The sequence below is a fragment of the Salmo trutta genome, chromosome 40 (assembly GCF_901001165.1).
Source record: "Salmo trutta chromosome 40, fSalTru1.1, whole genome shotgun sequence".
NCBI classification, from domain to species: Eukaryota; Metazoa; Chordata; class Actinopteri; order Salmoniformes; family Salmonidae; genus Salmo; species Salmo trutta.
This window is the reverse complement of record NC_042996.1, coordinates 7,960,579-7,981,430: the sequence shown is the minus strand read 5'-3', so window position 1 is coordinate 7,981,430 and position 20,852 is coordinate 7,960,579. Positions and strand designations below refer to the sequence as shown.

The 20,852-nt window shown below is 40.4% G+C and overlaps 2 protein-coding genes across 2 annotated transcripts; one reads left to right on the top strand and one right to left on the bottom strand.

The window, feature by feature from the left end:
* Nucleotides 1-6,809: 6,809 nt before the first annotated feature.
* On the top strand, nt 6,810-7,745 carry LOC115180392 (oocyte zinc finger protein XlCOF28-like). Its single transcript, XM_029742449.1, has 3 exons — nt 6,810-7,182; nt 7,351-7,415; nt 7,511-7,745. Exons 1-3 carry the CDS (start codon nt 7,127-7,129, stop codon nt 7,705-7,707), a joined length of 318 nt encoding a protein of 105 aa, XP_029598309.1. The 5' UTR covers nt 6,810-7,126; the 3' UTR covers nt 7,708-7,745.
* A 4,158-nt stretch (nt 7,746-11,903) lies between these two features.
* On the bottom strand, nt 11,904-18,681 carry LOC115180531 (oocyte zinc finger protein XlCOF22). The gene is made up of 9 exons (XM_029742694.1): nt 18,541-18,681; nt 17,500-17,702; nt 17,306-17,395; nt 16,992-17,087; nt 16,423-16,533; nt 16,188-16,311; nt 15,674-15,884; nt 13,974-14,023; nt 11,904-13,861 (listed from the first exon to the last, which is right to left on the bottom strand). Exons 1-9 carry the CDS (start codon nt 18,596-18,598, stop codon nt 12,747-12,749), a joined length of 2,058 nt encoding a protein of 685 aa, XP_029598554.1. The 5' UTR covers nt 18,599-18,681; the 3' UTR covers nt 11,904-12,746.
* Nucleotides 18,682-20,852: the final 2,171 nt, after the last annotated feature.

The window sequence follows — 20,852 nt, the reverse complement described above, 5'->3', positions numbered from 1 at the left end:
CAAAAAAGGATGATTTTGATAAAGGATATAGTAGCTAAGGATCTGACTGAGAAGATTGGACTGAACACAAGGCAGAATGACCCATCTCCTCATGCGAGCACAGAAGATATGAACTCTTTACAATGACCTGGTGTCCCATCATGTAGATAGTTACAGACAACGGCCAAAGGCCAGGAACAGGCAGGACTCAAACACCACAGCACAGTTAAGACTCTTAATTCAATAAAGAATGCTACCTTTTCAAAGAAATGTAGCTTGTGGAAAGTACTGTTTCCTTGTTCTTGTTATTGTTGTTCTTGTATGTCATCTTCATGTTTATGGTACATTTGCATGAATATCCTTCAAAGACTGTTTGTTTAGAAATAAATAAAAATACAAGCTAAATAATGAGTGATCAAGCATGAATCGACACCACCCTAGATAGGTGGAAAAACAAGGTAAAACGGTGAACTGGCACTTTAAGAGTTGGTCTCCCAGACACATATTAACCCACTACTGGACTAAGTAGCATTTTCAATGGAGATTCTTTATGTGCACATTCTGGATCCTGAGTGTCTATAATATCACATACACACCGGTGTTAGCCCAGTTAGCGATCCTATTTCTGTCTAGACAGGTCAATGACTATGGAGTGTGCTTGGGCTTTGGGATATGGCTTTTCCTCTGTGGCCTGTTTGATGTGCCCACACACACACATACCTCTTATTTGCTCTTAAAGTGGACGGGAACATCGTACATGCCTTTCCCTTACTTCTCTCCTTGGCCACAATCCTTCTTGTGTCACGTTTGACAGGCCACATTTTCCTTACTGGCTACTGCCCCATAGATAGGATGTGTTAATTAGGTCTGTCAGAAGGTGATCTTTAACAGCTGTGGCTGCTAAGGATCAGACTGAGGAGAAAGGACTGAATACTGTCAAAGAAAATCTAAGGCCTTTCTTCTGCCTGTGTCTCGTTTACAGTTTAATTCATTTGGTATTAATGAACTGATCAAATTAGTTGTCAATTAATCAATCCATAATTTAATTTGTTTAAAAATGGTATTCAATTCAATAAACATGTGTTTGTTAGTTACTTCCACTTCATAAAAAAGAAAAAAGAAACACCTTCATGAATTATGTAGAGTACGTTACTTTATGCACAGAACACGTGCAGTGAAATAACTTTTATTTTGACAATTTTGTGGACGTTCCCACCCGAAAGTAGCTAAATACTAGATGACACGTTTTTTCTCTTCTGTTTTGTTCATGCTTCTTAGAACAACATCCAATAATAATACTGCTGTTTTACAGCAGAATGCTGTAAACCGTTTTCAGCATTGATACAGTCATTTAGCAGACTTATAACACAGCAAAATATGGATGATATGGGTATGTAGCTAACAGCCTCCTGTAGCTAGCCTAGTTCTATATGGTTTCAAACTTGCTGTGGACATTATAGCTATTTTAACACACAGTTTATTTTTGTATAACGTGTTAAATGTGTCTATATGGCCCCAGCTAGCTAGCTTTGCAACCTGGTCTCTGAGCATGTCTTATTCTGTATGTAAATCTGTAACCTGCCATTTATTATATGTTAGGTTAAATGGTTAGGTGAAGGGTTAGCTAACATACTAAGTAATTGCAAAGTAGCTAAAAAGTAGTAAGTAGTTGAAAAGTTGATAAAATGCTAAAATTGTCCTTCATGAGATTCGAAATAGCAACACTTGGTTGCTAGACATTCGCAGTTCGGCGCGAGATCAACGTTAGATGATGACTTGTTTCTGTGCATGAGTTTAGCTAGCCAACGTTGCCACGTCTCCAACAAGCAAGATCAGGGATTTCTATTGGAGAAGCGGTTATCTTCATACTGTACTGTCTTTGATATCACTGTACATCCTTGTCTACACAATAGATTACCCCCTCCTTTCCTCCTCCCTGCGCTTTTTGGTTCCACCTCTATGGCTATTGTCTGCATTTATGTGGCAGGTAGCCCAACAGGGCCATCAAGCACTATGGAAAATTAGAGGAGTTTGTGACCGTGGTAACACAAACTGTCTCAGAACTTATAACTGACAGACAGAGGACATTGCTTCTTCTGGCATTAAGTAAATTCTGAAACTTACCCTGGGTGTAGAAATGTGTTTAACAGTGTGTCAGGTGTATGAAGGGCCGTGTCTAGCCCAAGATGTACTCTTAAGAATCCTACCGTTACTCCTTAAGGACCTTATGCTATTTTCAGAGGTAGATTGGCTCCTGCAGCCAAAACAGCCAAATACTCCCATCTAAACGTGAATCGATTTCAATTGTGATACGGTTCTAGAAACTAAAAACCCTCTACTTTCATATCACATCAAAATAATTTCACAAATGCAAAAATGTTCACTTACTGTACACTGTTTTAACCGGCTTTATCACAGTTGCAGCTAACAGTATTTTCCAGTGACAACAGTATTTTTCAGTGACAACACGATTCTGCCGGCCTTCTTCGGTTACACACAGGGATGCGTAAACATGCGCCGTAACGAGATATGGCCGTGTGGGAACAATACTTATCCATATAAAGGTTCGAATCAATTAAACCTTTTGTTTTTTTGAAAATTATTTCTCGCTAATATGAAAGATAAGGTCCGATGCGTGTTAATGTTCAGATTGAGCATAGGGGCTCTTAACAAAACTCAGTACAGAAGACGCCTTCGTCCAATGACTCTTATGTGTAATGTAATAAAGGTTAAATAATGGTTAAATAAATACAAAATAATGGAACTGAGAGTCATGATCAAGGGCTAGGCCGTGTAGACTTGACAATTTTTGTATTCTGATCATGGAATTCCGAACACATCATGTGTCTACACCTACATTTAAATGTGTCCACATTGTGTCCCGATTCCCTTTTCCTGCGCTATATTCAAATGCCAGTATGCTTTCTGCAACTGGTGGAATAAGCAAAATATGATAACATGACAACAACTTGATGGCAGTAGTTAACTACTGTAGCTTACTAGCCAGCTAACCTCTGTAGCTAGCCAGCAAGCAAAGTTAAAGGGATTGCAAATGGGTTAGCATAACTCTAGCCAAAAAAGTGAATTATTTTTCTAAATATTAGCTAGCTGGCTAGCAATTATGAGACCAGCAAACACCTTCCCCACATAAGATCAGCTCTGCAAAAGATCTGTGAAAAGATCTGATGTGATTGGTCAAAAGACCAATTAGTGGAAAAATATCAGAATTGGGCTGCCTGTGTAAAAACAGCCTTTACCTATATTTTCAATGCTTTTTATATATATATATAATTTTTTTTTACATTAAACAGTAACATGCAAAACACAAACAGAACAGCCAGAGGGATTCCACAAAGAAATAAGAGAAGAAAAAAATTATAGTAAAACAAATCCACATGATATCAATTCAAATACAGACATGTAGCGAATACATTTTGTTTTGACATTTTGTTTTGTATACGTTTTAATGACTCTAAATAGTTTTCCAAATTAGAAAAAGAGCTTTTTCTTCATAAATGTTTATTTGTGTATGAAACATTTTTCTAATAAAATCAAACTTAGATATGTCAATAGTTGTATGCATTTTGAGGCCAAGATATAGTTTTACATCAGTCCAGAACACTTCACTATATAAACAATGACAGAATAAGTGTTCAATAGATTCAATTTCTAGTTCACAAAAACTGCATTCACTGTTAATATCAGGTATATATTTAGAAATCAAGCTATTACACAGATAGAATCTATGGATAATCTTAAAGGAGATGTCCTTTACTGTATTGGTCACCATCAATTTGTGTGGAGTGAGCCAAGCACGGTGCCAGTTTACATCAAAACGATGAAGCCCAACAAAATATCACAGAGGGAATAGACTTCCTGTAGAAATATCCATATAAAACAATTGTTGAATTTCTTATCTAGTAAACCTATGCCATTCACCTTGGATATCGCTTACAATAGGAGATATACCAAAATATGCATTATTCTGAAGTAAGGATTTTATCCCACTAGGTATAGCTTTTAGAACTGTGTCCTATTCCTTGCTTGAAACCTCAGTTGTATCTTTCCATAAATTATCTCTGCGTAAATAGATTCCCACTAATACTAACTAATTGGCTGACAAGGACAATGTTTTTTGAGTAACCAGTTACGGTAAAATAACATCTTGTTTCTATGTAATATCGACCCATTATTCCATATAAAACATTTATGAGGTGAAAAGTTGTGTTTATACAGCAAAGCCCAGCACATTAAAGCCTGCTTGTGAAAAGCTGCCAATTTCACAGGAAGTTTACCCACAATTTACGGACATTGTAGTAAAAAAATTAAGCTCTCCGAGCTTCTGAAAAACAAAATGAGGTATAATATTCCAGAAACTATGAGGATTTTTTTTCTGTACCTTTTAACCCAGTTGACTTTTGATATCTGATTGAAGAGAGTGAAGTCTAAGACATTTAGACCGCCATCACAAACCCTGTTGGTGATAACATCTTTTTATCTTATGTGGCTTGTTTTTCCATATGTAGTTGTACAAAAGCCTATCTAAGGTACAGCAAGTGGATTTGGGAATGTCAATAGATGAAAAAAGATAGGATGCATGAGATAGCCCCTCAGCTTTGGATAAAAGCACGCTTCCTTGAAGACTTAAATCCCTCCCTAACCATGATGATACTTTTTGTTGTTGACAGATTCAGTTACAGGGTTCAAATTAAGATCATTCACAGCCTTAAGATTTTTGGTGTTCTTATACATCGAGGTAGGTTACAGTATCTTTTTCAGAGATGTTACAATCTGCTGGATTGACAGCTCCTTTCAGAACAAACATCTCACATTTGAAAAGATTTAATACCAAACCTGAGAACTGCTTCACAATATCCAATGCTTATCTAGTTTGTGACACATTTTTCAAAAAAAGTGATGTCATCCGCCAGTTGGGATATCTTGATCTCTCTGGCCTGGAATGTAACGCCTTCAAATTAACTTTGATGAACTAATGAGCATAAGATTTGAGATACTAACAAAAATAAAAAAGGTGAGATTGGACAACCTTGTCGTATTCTTTTGTAAATGTTAAACCTTGAGGATGTTCCATGACAGAGTTTGATACAGCTATTGCCACCATTATACAGAATTCTAATAGCATTAACAAAAAATGACCAAACTTCAAATGCTTAAGACGATCAAAGATAAAATTGTGATTTACGGTATCAAATGCTTTCTGAAGATTCAAAAACAAGAAAACAGGGAAGTCATCCAATAGATCACAATACTCAACCAAGTCTAACACCAGCCTCAGATTATTAGATATATGGCGCCCTTTCATTAACCCTGATTGACATTCATCAATCAGATAATTCAAGCAAGACTTTAACCTTTTTGCAAAGATTAAGGCTATAATTTTGCAGTTGTTAGTTAGGAGTGTGATTGGACGACAATTATCAATATGTAAGAGAACCTTGTATGGTTTAGGTATAAGAGTAATAACCCCTTGCTTCTGAGAGGCAGGTAGTTCTCCCTTCTTTATAGCCTCCTTAAAGGTTTCAAGAAAAAATTGTGCTATTGAGAGGGATAAAAGTTAAGGTTACTAAGAGCAAACTAAAATCTCGTCTGCACTCGCCACCATCTTCCTGGAACCTCCTATATTTTCAGTGCGATCTTCGTGTTCTGATAGCAAAGTCACATGTAAGTGTCAAGTGTCGACACGGCCAAGGATACTGTTAATATTTTTCAGATAACTCTTCAGCTGTTTCAAGGTGAGCATCCAGAGGACCTCAACAAAATTAAGATCCATCTTGACAGATTCTCATCCAGTGGTCTTTCACAGGTGAGTTGATATGGTATGTTCTTTCTGTATATAGGGTAAAATATATCAAATTTTCTGGTTGCCCTGCTTTTTGTATCATTGTGTTGGATTTATGTTACAGAATAATGATGCACAGATAGATGCGTTGGAAGCAAACTTCCTCAAGCTCACCAAAAACCTTGAAGACCCAGTCGAGAGGATCCAATTCTTCAAGTTATGAAACTGTTTATTCCCAGTGCCAAGAGCAGCAACATCAATATTATCTATCCTTGGTTTGCAGATGTACTTGTCTGTCATACAAATTGTGGGACTCCTTTCACTTGCTCTCTCTATCTCCCTCTCAGGCAGATTTCCCTGTGGTGTATGGCAAATCTGCTACCAGTGCCAGACCTTAAGCAGGTAGAGAGAAAACCAAGGAATATGTAAATATCACTGATATTCAATGGAGTCATTATGAGCTCCATTTTGGCTCTATGTTTGTTGTTATATCATCTTTAAAATGTTGCATTTAACACATTGAGAATGATGTGTGAGATGTAAAAGGATTTCTATGCTTTTGTTAGTCTCATTTTTGGTGTACTGTCTTCATAGACTACATCCTGGCTCAGCGCTGTACCCTCTGCCTCAGATGAGTGTCTGCAGTCTGTTTCTCACACAGAGGACCTGCAATACCTGCTTCAGCACCCCACATGCTGTGGAAAGTTAGACAAACGTAATAATCTAAGCTCCTTTATCACAAGAAACACATTGTGACAGGCCACTCCATGTTAACTTTTCTGACATACTGACTTTTTAGTTTACTGTCCTCTACCCTTGTGTCTGTCAGTATTTCCCTCCCCTGCAGAAGACTGCATCCTCGCTTCACTGTCCCTCCCTACCACAGTGGGAGTGGCATATGGCTCAGACAGCAAATTAGATGTCTTGCCTAACTTGGAAGGCTCTACCCATGTAAGCAGAGAGATGGAGACTTTGTCAGACAACAGAGATTATCAACAGGCAGAATCAAGAGCACGTTTAGATGACAACCAGAACAGTAACGAAGACAAGAGTGTCTACCATGGGTAGCGATGATGATGAATGCACAGAGAGAGGTGTGGAAGAGGAGAATGAAAACATAAGTGCTGTGGGAAGGGTTATTACTGAACGAAAGGACCAGAGGAGATGTGAAGGGGCTGTTGGGGACCTGTGTGCTGCTGGAGCACCAGACCTTGCAGCCAACTCTCCAATGGTCACCTCCAGTGTGGCTCAGAGTCCTCAATGTTTCCCCCCTGAATTACACTCAAAAGTAAAGGGGACTACTGAGTTAATTCCTCCAAGAGATCTAGAAAGAGCCTAGGAGGGAGGATGGCTGAGTCCAGTGTGAACTCTGATACACCTCTGCTTGAATCCTCACAGGAAACGTAAGAGCAAAGTGTGTTTGAATTGTGCTTGTGAATTAGGTTTGTTTGACATACACCACCAACACCATGCATCTTTACGTTTGAATCCATTATATTAAACTACTGTTATCTACTACTGTTGTGCATTAGTATTTAACTAAACATGCTCTGTGGATCCTTCCCTAACAGGACTGGTGCTGAAGAATCAAGACCATTTTCTCTAGACCATAACGACACAGAAGAGGAAAACAACGGTAAGACTTTTGAAACGTACTTATAAATGGGGCCCCAAGAATTCCATAGTTGTGCAAAGACAATGGCATTTATTTTCTTGCTTTATTCTCCACAGAACCTGCTTCAGGGGAGTCTTCTCGGCTGTCTAGCTACGCTCAACCACCACCTAGTGACGCATCACCATCCTCGGAGACCCTTTCCAAAGCATTGTCCACTGCACGGCGTATTGCCCACAAGTGCTCCCAGTGTGGAAGGTGTTTTATCTATCCATCTCAACTGGCTCAGCATCAGCGAATTCACACTGGAGATTGACCCTATAAATGCACCCAGTGCGGAAAGACTTTCAGTAATTCAACTGGGCTTTCAAAACACCACCAACAACACTGTCTAGACGTGACCTTCGATTGCCCCAAGTGCGGAGAGAATTTCAGATCTCTCCGCGAGCGGTTCAAACACCTATCTACTCACAAGTCCCTCATATGTCTGTTGTGTGGAAAGAGTTGCCAGACAACTTATGATTTGCGAAAGCACCAGCAAACACATAGTGTGACGCCTTCGTTCAACTGCTCTCTCTGTGAAAAACGTTTCAAGATCCTGTCGAGCCTAACCAGGCACAACAGGACCCATTCAGTGGAGGGGGGGTATGCTTGTTCCAAGTGTGGGAAAACATTTGGATCTTTAAGTGAACGGCTCCAACATAAGAGGACACATAGGGCACAGCTCAACTGTACGGAGTGCGGACGGAGTTGCAGTTCCCGCTCCGAACTAAAGAGTCACCAGCAAACTCAATCTCATGAACCGCTCTTCAAGGCAGGTTACCTTAGTGTTCTTGGGCATAGGCACTATGGTGGTCTGCTTAAAACATGTTGGTATTACAGACTCGGACAGGGAGAGATTGAAAATGTCTGTGAAGACACTTGCCAGTTAGTCAGCACATGCTCACAGTACACGTCCTGTTAATCCGAATGGCCCTGTGGCCTTGTGAATGTTGACCTGTTTAAAGGTCTTACTCACATCGGCTGTGGAGAGCGTGATCACACAGTCTTCCGAAACAGCTAGTGCTTTCATGCATGTTTCAGTGCCATTTGCCTCAAAGCGAGCATAGAAGTAGTTTAGCTCGTCTGGTAGGCTCGTGTTACTGGGCAGCTCTCGGCTGTGCTTCCCTTTGTAGTCTGTAATGGTTTGCAAGCCCTGCCACATCTGACGAGTGTCAGAGCCGGTGTAGTACGATTCAATCTTAGTCCTGTATTGAAGCTTTGCTTGTTTGATGGTTCGTCGGAGGGCATAACGGGATTTCTTATAAGCTTCCGGTTTAGAGTCCCGCTCCTTGAAAGCGGTAGCTCTAGCCTTTAGCTCAGTGCGGATGTTGCCTGTAATCCATGGCTTCTGGTTGGGGTATGTACTACGGTCACTTGGGACGATGTCATTGATGCACTTATTGATGAAGCCAATGACTGATGTAGTGTACTCCTCAATGCCATCGGAGGAATCCCGGAACATATTCTAGTCTGTTTCTAGCAAAACAGTCCTGTAGTTTAGCATCTGCTTCATCTGACCATTTTTTTTATTGATCTAGTCACTGGTGCTTCCTGCTTTAATTTTTGCTTGTAAGCAGGACTCAGGAGGATAGAATTATGGTCAGATTTGCCAAATGGAGGGCGAGGGAGAGCTTTGTATGCGTCTCTGTGTGTGGAGAAAAGGTGGTCCAGAGTTTTTTTTTCTCCTCTGGTTTTACATTTAACATGCTAGTGCCGCTAGCTAGTAGCGCCGCTAGCTAGTAGCGCCGCTACACACTACTAGGAGCGCCGCCTCTGGGTGAACGTTTTCTTGTTTGCTTATGGTGGAATACAGCTCATTCAGTGCTGTCTTAGTGCCAGCCTCTGACTGTGGTGGTATGTAAACAGCTACGGAAAATACAGAAACTCTCGATGTAGATAGTGTGGTCTACAGTTTATCATGAGATACTCTACCTCAGGCGAGCAATAGCTCGAGACTTCCTTAGATATCGTGCACCAGCTGTTATTTACAAAAATACATAGTCCGCCGCCCCTTGTCTTACCAGACGCTGCTGTTCTATCCTGCCGGTACAGCATATAACCAGGCAGCTGTATGTTGATATTGTTGTCGTTCAGCCACGACTCCGTGAAGCATAAGATATTACAGTTTTGAATGTCCCGTTGGTAGTTTAATCTTGCGCATATGTCATCTATTTTATTCTCCAAAGATTGCACGTTTGCTAGCAAAATAGAAGGAAGTGGGGGTTTATTTGATCGCCTACGAATTCTCAGAAGGCAACCTGCCCTTTGGCCCCTTTTTCTCCGCCTATTCTTTATGTAAATCACGGGTGATCTGGGCCTGTTCCTGAGAAAGCAGTATATCGTTCGCGTCGGGCTCGTCAGACTCGTTAAAGGGAAAACATTATTCTGCCAGTCCGTGGTGAGTAATCGCAGTCCAGAAGTTATTTTCGGTCATAAGAGATGGTAGCGGCAACATTATGTACAAAATAAGTAAAAAAAAAAGTTTAAAAAAAAGCTAATAAACAAACAAAAAAAAGAATCGGTTGGGGACACACAAAATTTCTGTGCCTATATTGAAATGCCTGCCAAATGGCCACAATCCTCATTGACTGTGGATTGAAAATGTTGTCTGATTGCTTGGGAATGTCCTCCCAAGCCCATGTTTGATTGAGATATCTAGAAAATATAGTTTTTGTAGGCTTTGATGATATCTGATTGGATTTAAGTTATTTTGTTTGTGGGTCATTAGCAGTAAGTCTATATGGATTTCATAGAAATATAATGAATAGAACGAGCGACCTCATTCAAGTCAATGATTAGTCCGTTCTATTCATTATATTTCTATGCATTTCATCCTATCCAGGAGAATAGATACCATTTGAAAAACTGGGTTCTGTTGATTCACAACTATAATTGTTAGTGAAAACAGTAGATTTGATATAATACACAACCAACTCTTACAGTGCAAAGGTATTCAAGTCTGCAAGTTTTTATTTTGATGACCAGGTACGCTTTCTGAAGGTTAGAAAATACCCCCACCACTTTGTGTTAATTGTTTCATTTGCAGAAATCGCTTCAATGAGACCATTTGCAAGATTGACACACAGAGAAGAACAAATGACAAACGTTCTGTAGCAGAGTAGCGATGTATCTAATACCTTTTCCTTTCTGGGTGTTCAATACAATCACCAGCATTACTTTAGCATTGTGAAGAAGAATTTTATTTATTTTATTCACACAGAAGATATCACCCCTCTAGGAAACTGGTCCTGAGGTCCATAGTGTCAGGTCTGGATGAGACACTACCCCCCAGCTGGAGGACTCAGTCCCAACTTGAAGCTCGTCTGCATGTGATGTAGTGGTAAAACAAATAGATGGGGTAAACTCTGATCACCGGTCGTGGTGAGAAAAGTAACACCCTATACTTTCAATTAATTTTTCCTCAATGATGGGTAAACTGTAAAAAAAATAATAACCACTTCCTCTGTAGTAAACAACTTGGAAGAACCTCTGTGAAACCTGTATGTCTGCATTTACACAGGCAGACAAATTCTGATATTTTTTCACTAATCTTTTGACCAATCAGATCAGCTCTGAAAAAGATTGGTCAAAAGACCAATTAGTGGGAAAAAGATCAGACTTAGGCTGCCTGTGTAAACACAACCTATGTGAACTGTGCTGATTGAATCATGTTTGTGGATGGGGTGATAGAGACATCTGTTTCAGCTCATATGTTTGACCCACTGCAAAATGAGAACATGTTACTGATAGAAGCAAAGGAAGATACAGGTAACTTCCTAAAACCAACATAGTGTCTTAATAGGGCTTTGGGCCTGCCAGCACGGCTTCAATGCCACTTGGCATAGATTATACAAGTGTCTGGAACTCAATTGGAGGGATGTGACACCATTCTTGCTCAAGAAATTCCACAATTTGGGGTTTTGTTGATGGTGGTGGAAACGCCTGTCTCAGTGTTCAATTGGGTTGAGATCTGGTGAGACACGCTTTAAACCCCCTAAGCTTCTTTGAAACCCCTGTTTCAAAGTCACTGAGATCTCTTCCAGCCATTGTAGCTAAAATAATGGGCAACTGGTTATTTTTATACATGACCCTAAGCATGATGGGATGTAAATTGCTTAATTAACTCAGGAACCACACCTGTGTGGAAGCAACTGCTTTCAATATACTTTGTATATATACACTCACTCATTTACTCAAGTGTTTCCTGTATATTGGCAGTTACCATCATTCTGAGCTTTGGCTTGTTTGATTGCACGAAGCACAGTCGGGGGCCTTCTGGCATCCTCTGGTCCAACCAGGACATCTAGGGCAGTCCCGTTCCAGTTCTGAACAGTCACCTGTACCATAACCCTGTAAGCCAGTGCCAGATGGGAGCACACCAGCATGTAATGATTATGAAAATGCTTGACTCAATCATTCATCTACTTTAATGTTTTGGAATGGCACAACGTTTTCACAAAGGCTAAACGGTTGGCATTTTTAGATGGATATGTTTATTGATATATGAATGCATAACTCAATTACAGAAGAGTAGATTCTGCCGATTATACTGCATTCAACAGAACACTAAATCACTATATCACCATAGAAATAAATCCAGGCGCTGAACATTTAAACAGTTTCACCAAAACTCCATATAACATTACGTAAACAAACAGGTGGAACAGCCTCAATATGTACATAAGCCATTCCACTGGTTTTCATCCTCGACTATTATGCAGAGTGATTTTCAAAAAGAGCAAGTTCAGTATTTAACAACTTAATGTTAGATGGTGCATCACCTTGAAAGTAGTCTATGGGCCAGGAAAACCTGTAATCTATGGTTCAGTTTTCTTTAAGCAGCCACTACAAACTTAAGCTAATTTTAAACACCGCTAACTACAAATCAAAGGGAGTGATCGGGTCAATTATGCAATTGTTCTAAATGTAATAGCCAAATCACCCGTAATAAATCCAATATTATTGGTTTTTACATTAGCATAAGGTAATTTAGCAATTTCACGGATGCCCCATATCACTTCCATTGATTGTCAGCTAGTGGGGGCTCAAGTTAGCTTGTTAGTTTGTAGTGTCTGTTTAAAGAAAACGGAAGCACAGATTACAGTGTCTCCTGGCACATTGACTACTTAAAGGGTGAGGAATCGTCAAGCTGTAAATTACTGAACTTCCCCTTGAACTGGGAAACAAGGCTTTAAAGTGTTGAGGATATGATAAATTAGTTTGGTACTGGGTGTACTTCCTGCATCTCCACTAATGCCACTATTACAAAAGCTCTACCCAAAAAAAGCATATTGTAAATACACACTACAACTTTCAATGATTTTTCTTCATGTGATAGTTCAGGTGTGAACTGCGTTTGTAAGTATTCGGGCAACGAAGACATGAATATGGCCTCTCCCCTGAATGAACTAGCAAATGTTTTTTTAAGCAAGTTCTCCGGATAAAACCCCTTCCACATTCATTACAAGTGTAGGGACGCTCTCCCCTATGCCCACGCATGTGGACGACTAAATGGCTTGACTTAAAAAAACGTTTGTCACACTCTTTGCATTGGTAAGGTCTCTCCCCAGTGTGAAAGCGCTGGTGTACCTGCAGATCCCCTCCTGATGGAAACGCCTTCCCACACACAGAGCACATGTACGGTCTCTCCCCTGTGTGGAGCCTTATGTGCACAGTGAGATTACCTTTCTGAGTGAAACATTTCCCACAGTAGGAGCAGGAAAAGGGACGATAATTCATATGAGTGCGCATGTGATCCTTGAGGCGACGGTTTGTTACGAAGGACTTTCCACATTGGTGGCAATGGTGTGTTCTCGGAAGTTGCAATCCTTTCTTCTTTGGAAGGTGCGACGATGGCCTCAGATCCGACCTCTTGTGGGCTTCCACATGGTGCACTAGGCTGGGCAAGTTGCTGAAGGTCATTCCACATTTGTGACAGTCGAGCGTTTGGACGACACTGTGACTTTTTTCGTGGGCGTCCAGTTGATTCGATTCGGGAAAGCTCCTTGCACAGTGACGACACTGGAATGGATATTGTGGTGATGTCTTAAAACTCTTCCCGCTCTGTGGACAGATGTACATGGATTCGTTGTGTGGACACTGGTGTCTCAATTTCTCACGCAGAGAACCAAACTCTCTCCAGCACTTCAGGCAGCTAAAGGCAGTGCCCACACATTGCATCCTCTTATGGTTTGACAGACTTGTAAAGAATTTGAATCTATTCCCGCAGTTGGAGCACTTGTATGGATTATCCCCACAGTGAATTTGCTGGTGTTGGACAAGTTGAGACTGATAATTAAAGCACTTCCCACACTGAGGACACTGGTGGAAAATGTTCATGTGTGATGAACTGGAAGTAGATGGGGCACACTCATTTGAAGCTGAAGAAAGGGGAGTCAACACCTGAAACGATACCCCTGCAACTGGGTCTGCGGAAAAATGAATAAAAACATTGACGTTTCCCCTACCATTGTCCCACAATGGTCAACTGAGGCTATCCAAAGGGTAAATGTACTTGACTAAAAGTTAGTGAGGTCTCACCTGTATCACCACCTTGCATGACACCGGTAGGAGAAAGACCAGAACCAGCCCTGTGAAAGGCACAAAACAGAAATGCAAATTGATGACCATTACTAAGTCAAGTGGTAAAGTTGTTTGAGGCACTGTTTCAAACAACAAAAATGTATAAATTAATTCTCACATACAGTGTCTCAAAGTATTCACACCACTTGACTTATTCCACATTTTGTTGTTACAGCCTGAAATCAAAATGGATTAAATAAAAACAATTCTCACCCATCTACACACAATACCCCATAACGACAAAGTGAACACGTTTTTAGAAATGTTTGCAAATGTTTTAAATTATATACAGAAATATTTAATTTACATAAGTATTCACACCCCTGAGTCAATACTTTGTAGAAGCACCTTTAGCACTGATTACAGCTGTAAGTCAAAACTGTAACTCGGACACTCCGCAACATTCACGGTCTTCTTGGTAAGCAACTTCAGTGTGGATTTCGTCTTGTGTTTTAGGTTATTGTCCTGCATCTCCCAGTGTCTGGTGGAAAGCAGACTGAACCAGGTTTTCCTCTAGAATTTTGCCTGTGCTTAGCTCCACTCCGCTTACTCCATAACGATTACAAGCATACCTATAACACGATGCAGCTACCAGTATGCTTGAAAATATTGAGACTGGTACTGAGTAAGTATTATTTTAGTGCCTTGTATTTTTATTTAACTAGGCAAGTCAGTTAAGAACAAATTCTCATTTACAATGACGGCCTACTTGTAAAGCCCCCCCAGCCAAACCCTTCCCTAACCCAAATGGCGCTGGGCCAAATTGTGCGCCGCCCTATAGGACTCCCCCAATCACGGTCGATTGTGATACAGCCCGGGATCGAACCCGGGTCTCTAGTGACGCCTCTAGCACTGCGATGCATTGCCTTAGACTGCTGCGCCATTCGAGAGGCCAAGCATGATGCATGTTTTGGAATATTTGTTATTCTGTACAGGCTTCCTTCTTTTCACTGTCAATCAGGTTAGTATTGTAGAGTAACTACAATGTTGTTGTCCATCCCCAGTTCTCTCTTATCACAGCCATTAAACTCTAACCGTTTTATATTCACCATTGGCCTCATGGTGAAATCCCTGAGCGGTTTTCTTCCTCTCCAGCAACTGAGTGAACGCCTGCATCTTTGTAGTGACTGGGTGTATTGATACACGATCCAAAGTATAATTAGTAACTTCACCATGCTCAAAGGGCTATTCAATGTCTGTCTTTTTTGGAACCATCTACCAATAGTTGCCTTTCTTTGTGAAGCATTGGAAAACCTCCCTGGTCTTTGTGGTTGAATTTGTGTTTGAAATTCACTGAGGGACCGAACAGATAATTGTATGTGTGGGGTACAGAGATGAGGTAGTCATTGAAAAATAATGTTCAACGCTTATTGCCCACAGAGTGACTCCATTCAACTTCTTATGTGACTTGTTAAGCAAATATTTACTCCTGAACTTATTTAGGCTTGCCATAAAAAAAGGGGTTAAATACTTATTGACTCAAGACATTTCAGCTTTTCATTTGAAAACATTTCTAAAAACATAATTTCAATTCGACATTTTGGGGTATTGTATGTAGGCCAGTGACAAAACATCTCAATTTAATCCATTTTAAATTCAGGCTGTAACTACATTTGGAAAAATTCAAGGGGTGTGAATACTTTCTGAAGGCACTGTACCTTTTCTGTGCTGACTCGTCCTCTACATCTATGTCATCTTCATTCGCTTCATCACAGGTTTCATCGCAGCCTATAATATCTCTTGTGCTCCCCATTGCCACTAAATGTGCTGTCCTCATAGCCACACCAGTGTCCAGATTAGTACGGTTTAACTGGTCAGGGAAGGCATCAGATTCAATATCTGATTCCTGAGGAATGTCAGAGGAGGAAACTACACAGACAAAAACAAATATGTTAAAAAGAAATGTAATATCTGCCAGGATGTTCTGAATACTTATCTCATATCCATAACTTACATTTTAATCTGTCAAATTGTTTATTATTTGGCTAATCCTTCCAACTTTAAATCCCTTTCAAATGAACAAGAAAGGTAAGGAACATGGTGAGAGGAACTTCCTGCACATAAATCAGATTATTATCCTCAGATGTAGTTGTTACATCAATAAACCTTATCTGACCATGTGGTGCTAAAATGATGGGTAAAAAAAAAAAGAGTAATTTTCTATGAACTTACTGTTTGTGTACAATGTTCTGCATTGTTTGTAATTCTGGAGCAGAAACTGGAGATCTTCTGAGTGAGAGAAAGACTGCAGGCATTCATCTAGGCCAGAGGAGCCAGCACTCAGCAACAATGCAGTCTAGGGAAAATAGGGACACAAATAAAATGCCAAAATAGATTCCAGGCCAACTACAGTTATTAATTTGAATGCCGTTCTCTCAAGACTGTCTTACGAAAGTGATTTCTGCACCTGCTTAAAGTCTGGTAGTGTAAGCAGCTCTTCCAGCCGAGTGAGGAAGTCACAGACCAGTTCCTGAAGCGCTTTGTCAAAATCAGGTCTGAATTCCTCAAGGAACACCACCTGAAAAGATGGAGAGTCAGCGAGATAATGCAAAAGGAAAACGGTTAGCCTTCTTAATGATTGGTTGGGAGACCCTGCATGATCCTACTTTGGGTGCCAAGTCTTTTCTTCTCTCTTGCCAGGGTCTACTAGTTATGACTTATCATACAACAAAATGCCATTTTTCAAGGACATTATTACTAGGTTCTCCCTGGCTGTACCATCGATCCAGTCAAGCCATATGGCAGAGACTGCCTTTCCAAACTGCCTCAACTATCTGAAGCGGACTAGACACCATTTACTTTCCATTTTGATTATTTGTTGTGCTGGTTTGTTTTGCTTTTGAAGCGTTTCGAGATTCTATTTTGTAATGAGAAGTGCTATATAAGCAAAATCAATTATTATTAGGTTGAGTCAGGCTAAAGAAAATGTTAAAGTAAAACAGGTTCAAGACAAGCTTGACATGAACAGCTACTTACTTGAACGAAGTGTTCACGCTCAACTGGGTCTGTAATCAAGCTTTGGGTGAGCTTGGCGAAGTTAGCTTCAGGTGATTCCATGCCTGCATCATAGGACTGTAAAACAATGTGGAAAACACACCGAAACCGGATGGTCATTTTTAGACTTGGTGTTAAAGGGGGTGACAAATGGCACACAACTGTCCATACCAACAAACGTAAGCTCTTGATTTGAATGTGGCTGAATTATCAGGGTATTAATTCTCATGTAAGTGTCCAGCAGGGGAAAAAAAGTTCAAATCTTGGCATTGTACTATGACATTTGATTTACCAACCTGAACCTGTGCAAGTTGAGAAGACTTTATAGAATAAAGGAGGGTTTGGAGGCTGACAGGGTGTTCAGCAGAAAATCGCCCCAAAGTTACCTGCAAGAAAAGTGGTGATGGAGTCTGATACTTTGCATAAAACTATTCTCTGCACTTCACCAATTGAAGTGATCCTGTATGAAAGATTAGACAGAATTTCTTACCCTTGCTCTCAGCCCCAAAATAAGGAGGGTTCTCTGTCTGTCAGTCATAAGTTCTGGGACAGTTTGTGTTACCACGGTCACAAACTCCTCTAATTTTCCATAGTGCTTAATGGCCCTCTGTTGTGATACCTGCCACATAAATGCAGACATCAGTCGTAGAGGTGGGACCAAAAGGCGCAGGGAGGAGAGAGGGATGGGGGAATCTATAATGTGAAAAGCACAGTGTGTTACTGTTAGATGGCTAGTTAAATCAATTATGTTTAGCTATGCATATCTTAGCTACCGTTATGTCATAATAACATTGTCATAACAAATGTCATAACAATCCCAGCAGACAATAGCCTGCGCCGAATTTGCATGTGGACACTCAATAACATAATAATAGCTAGCTAGCTAGTCAATAGCATATTATAAACTGGGTGGTTTGAACCCTGAATGCTGATTGGCTGACAGCCATGGTATATCAGACCGTATACCACGGGTATGACAAAATATGTATTTTTACTGCTCTAATTACGTTGAAAACGAGTTTATAGTAGCAATAAGACACCTCGGGGGTTTGTGGTATATTGCCAATATACAACGGCAATGCTCTGTATCCAGGCACTCCGCGTTGCGTCGTGTCGAAAAACAGCCATTAGCCATGGTATATTGGCCATATACCACACCCCCTCGGTCTTATTGCTTAAAAATATCGAATGGCACAGCTAGCTAACGTTAGATATACAAGTGGTTTTGCTAGAAACCGCACAATAGCTAGCTAGGTAGACGGCTACTTCCTTGACGTCAGGGTCGTTTTCACTAGACACCAAACGCTAGAATACTGACCGAAACGTGGAGCGACAACCCGAATTTGTCCAATTAGAAACGCTCGTTTACATGTTCCGTTGCAAAACGTTTAGCTACGGTTTGCTCTTATACAACCCTGGTCATAGCTAGCTAGCGACCTGGTTATTACGCCCACCTAGGTTAGAAAGCTAGCTAGCAAACACACAATATTGTTTTCTATCTTGCAAGTTACCACAAATACCGTATACATACCCATTATGGCCCATGTGCCAATCAATATCTTAGCTACCTTAGCTAGTGAGCGCCGCATGAGACAGTAGAAAGTAAATCTAGCTAGCTAACGTTACCACCATAAAAGAGGATGTGAAACCTTTGCCACCAAGTACTAGTTTAACGTCAGTGTCTAAAAAGTCTTCAAAATAAAAGTCAGCAATTATGCTAAATGTGTAATATTTAACTATCAATCTGTTCAATAGATGTATTTATGAACTTGATTATTGCCAATACAATCTGCATTTTAGTTATTACTAACTGTATTTACATGTAACCATTGACTTAATCATTAGTATAATAAGAGGTCTAAGACATCTGTAACAAGGGCATTGTAGACTAACATGAGACATCTACATCATCATACCATTATAGACCATATCTGTCTAAAATAGTATGCCTACTAATCACTTCCTCATGCTGTGATTGTGAATTGAATAGTCATAATCAATGCCAGCCTAAGATGTGTCCCTGTCAAGGAAAACTATGTAAGGGTAGGGCTTACATTCGTTATATACTTACATTTTTTATTATGCGAGCCACTTGACCCACTGGAGCTTCATGGGGGTGGAGTCATAATTCTCTGTGATATGTCAGACCGAGGGACAATAGGGAATTTGGTCATTTCTGATAGTTGAAAAGGTATCCACAAATGTGTTTACCTGTGTTGTTCATGATGCCTCTCCATTGCTAATCACTTCGTGCCAATATAGAACACACACTAAACCCTGTTTATATAATTCACTGTACACTATTCAGGAAGTAAATGCTGATAACATCCACAATTTGATGAAACTGTATGGAAGAGGGTGAATGTTTTAATAAACCGTGTGTTGTGAGTAGGGTTGCATATTTTGGGGAATATTCAGTGGTGGAAACTTTACATGGGAATTGACAGAATATATGGTAATTAACAGAAATATATATGGGAATTAATATTAATACCACTTAAACATAGATGTTCTTTTGCATTGGATATACAGTTGAAGTCTGAAGTTTACATACACCTTAGCCAAATACATTTAAAAACTCAGTTTTTCACAATTCCTGACATTTAATACTATTAAAGATTCCCTGTCTTAGGTCAGTTAGGATCACCACTTTATTTTAAGAATGTGAAATGTCTGAATAATAGTAGAGATAATTATTTATTTCAGCTTTTATTTCTTTCATCACATTCCCAGTGGGTCAGAAGTTTACATACACTCAATTAGTATTTGGTAGCATTGCCTTTAAATTGTTTAAATTGTGTCAAACATTTCGGGGAGCCATTCACAAGCTTCCTACAATAAGCTGGGTGAATTTTGGCTCATTCCTCCTGACAGAGCTGGTGTAACAGTCAGGTTTGTAGGCCTCCTTGCTCACACATGCTTGGGGTCCAACATGTACGCTGCGGCGTGTATGGGCTTCAGACAAAAGTCTTCACGCTTTATGATTTATTTCAGAACTGCAGTTTCCTCTGCTTGGAGCAACAGTGATGTGGGCAGGGTAGTACGGATTTCTTCTCTTACATCTGCAAGCAGAGTCTGAACATCAGGCAGGATGGCATTGTCTCTCTCAATCCGTGCAATGGCTACTGCTATAGGTTTCAGGAGTTTCAGGCTGCTTACCACTCTCTCCCAAAATACATCATCCTGGAGGACCCTCTTGATGGGGCTGTCCATATCGGCAGACTGTGATATGGCCATTTCTTGGAGACGCCTTCCCCTCCAGGAGACTGTCAAACATGATGACGACACCACCCAAACGGGTGTTGCTGGGCAGCTTCAATGTGGTGCTCTTATTCTTCTCACTTGGGCTTGGTGAGGTAGATTGCTGTTATAACTTGATGACTCTTCACATACCTAACCGTTTCCTTTGCTCTCTTGTAGAGTGTATCCATTGTTTTCAGTGCCATGATGTCCTTGAGGAGCAGATTCAATGCATGAGCAGCTCAGCCAATGGGTGTGATATGAGGGTAGGACTCCTCCACTTTAGACCAAGCAGCCTTCATGTTCGCAGCATTGTCTGTCACCAGTGCAAATACCTTCTGTGGTCCAAGGTCATTGATGACTGTCTTCAGCTCATCTGCAATGTAGAGACCGGTGTGTCTGTTGTCCCTTGTGTCTGTGCTTTTGTAGAATACTAGTTGAGGGATGGAGATGATGTAGTTAATTATTCCTTTCCCACGAACATTCGACCACCCATCAGAGATGATTGCAATACAGTCTGCTTTCTCTATGATTTGCTTGACCTTCACTCGAACTCTGCATCCAGCAAATGAGTAGTTAAAGCATGTCTGGTTGGAGGGGTGT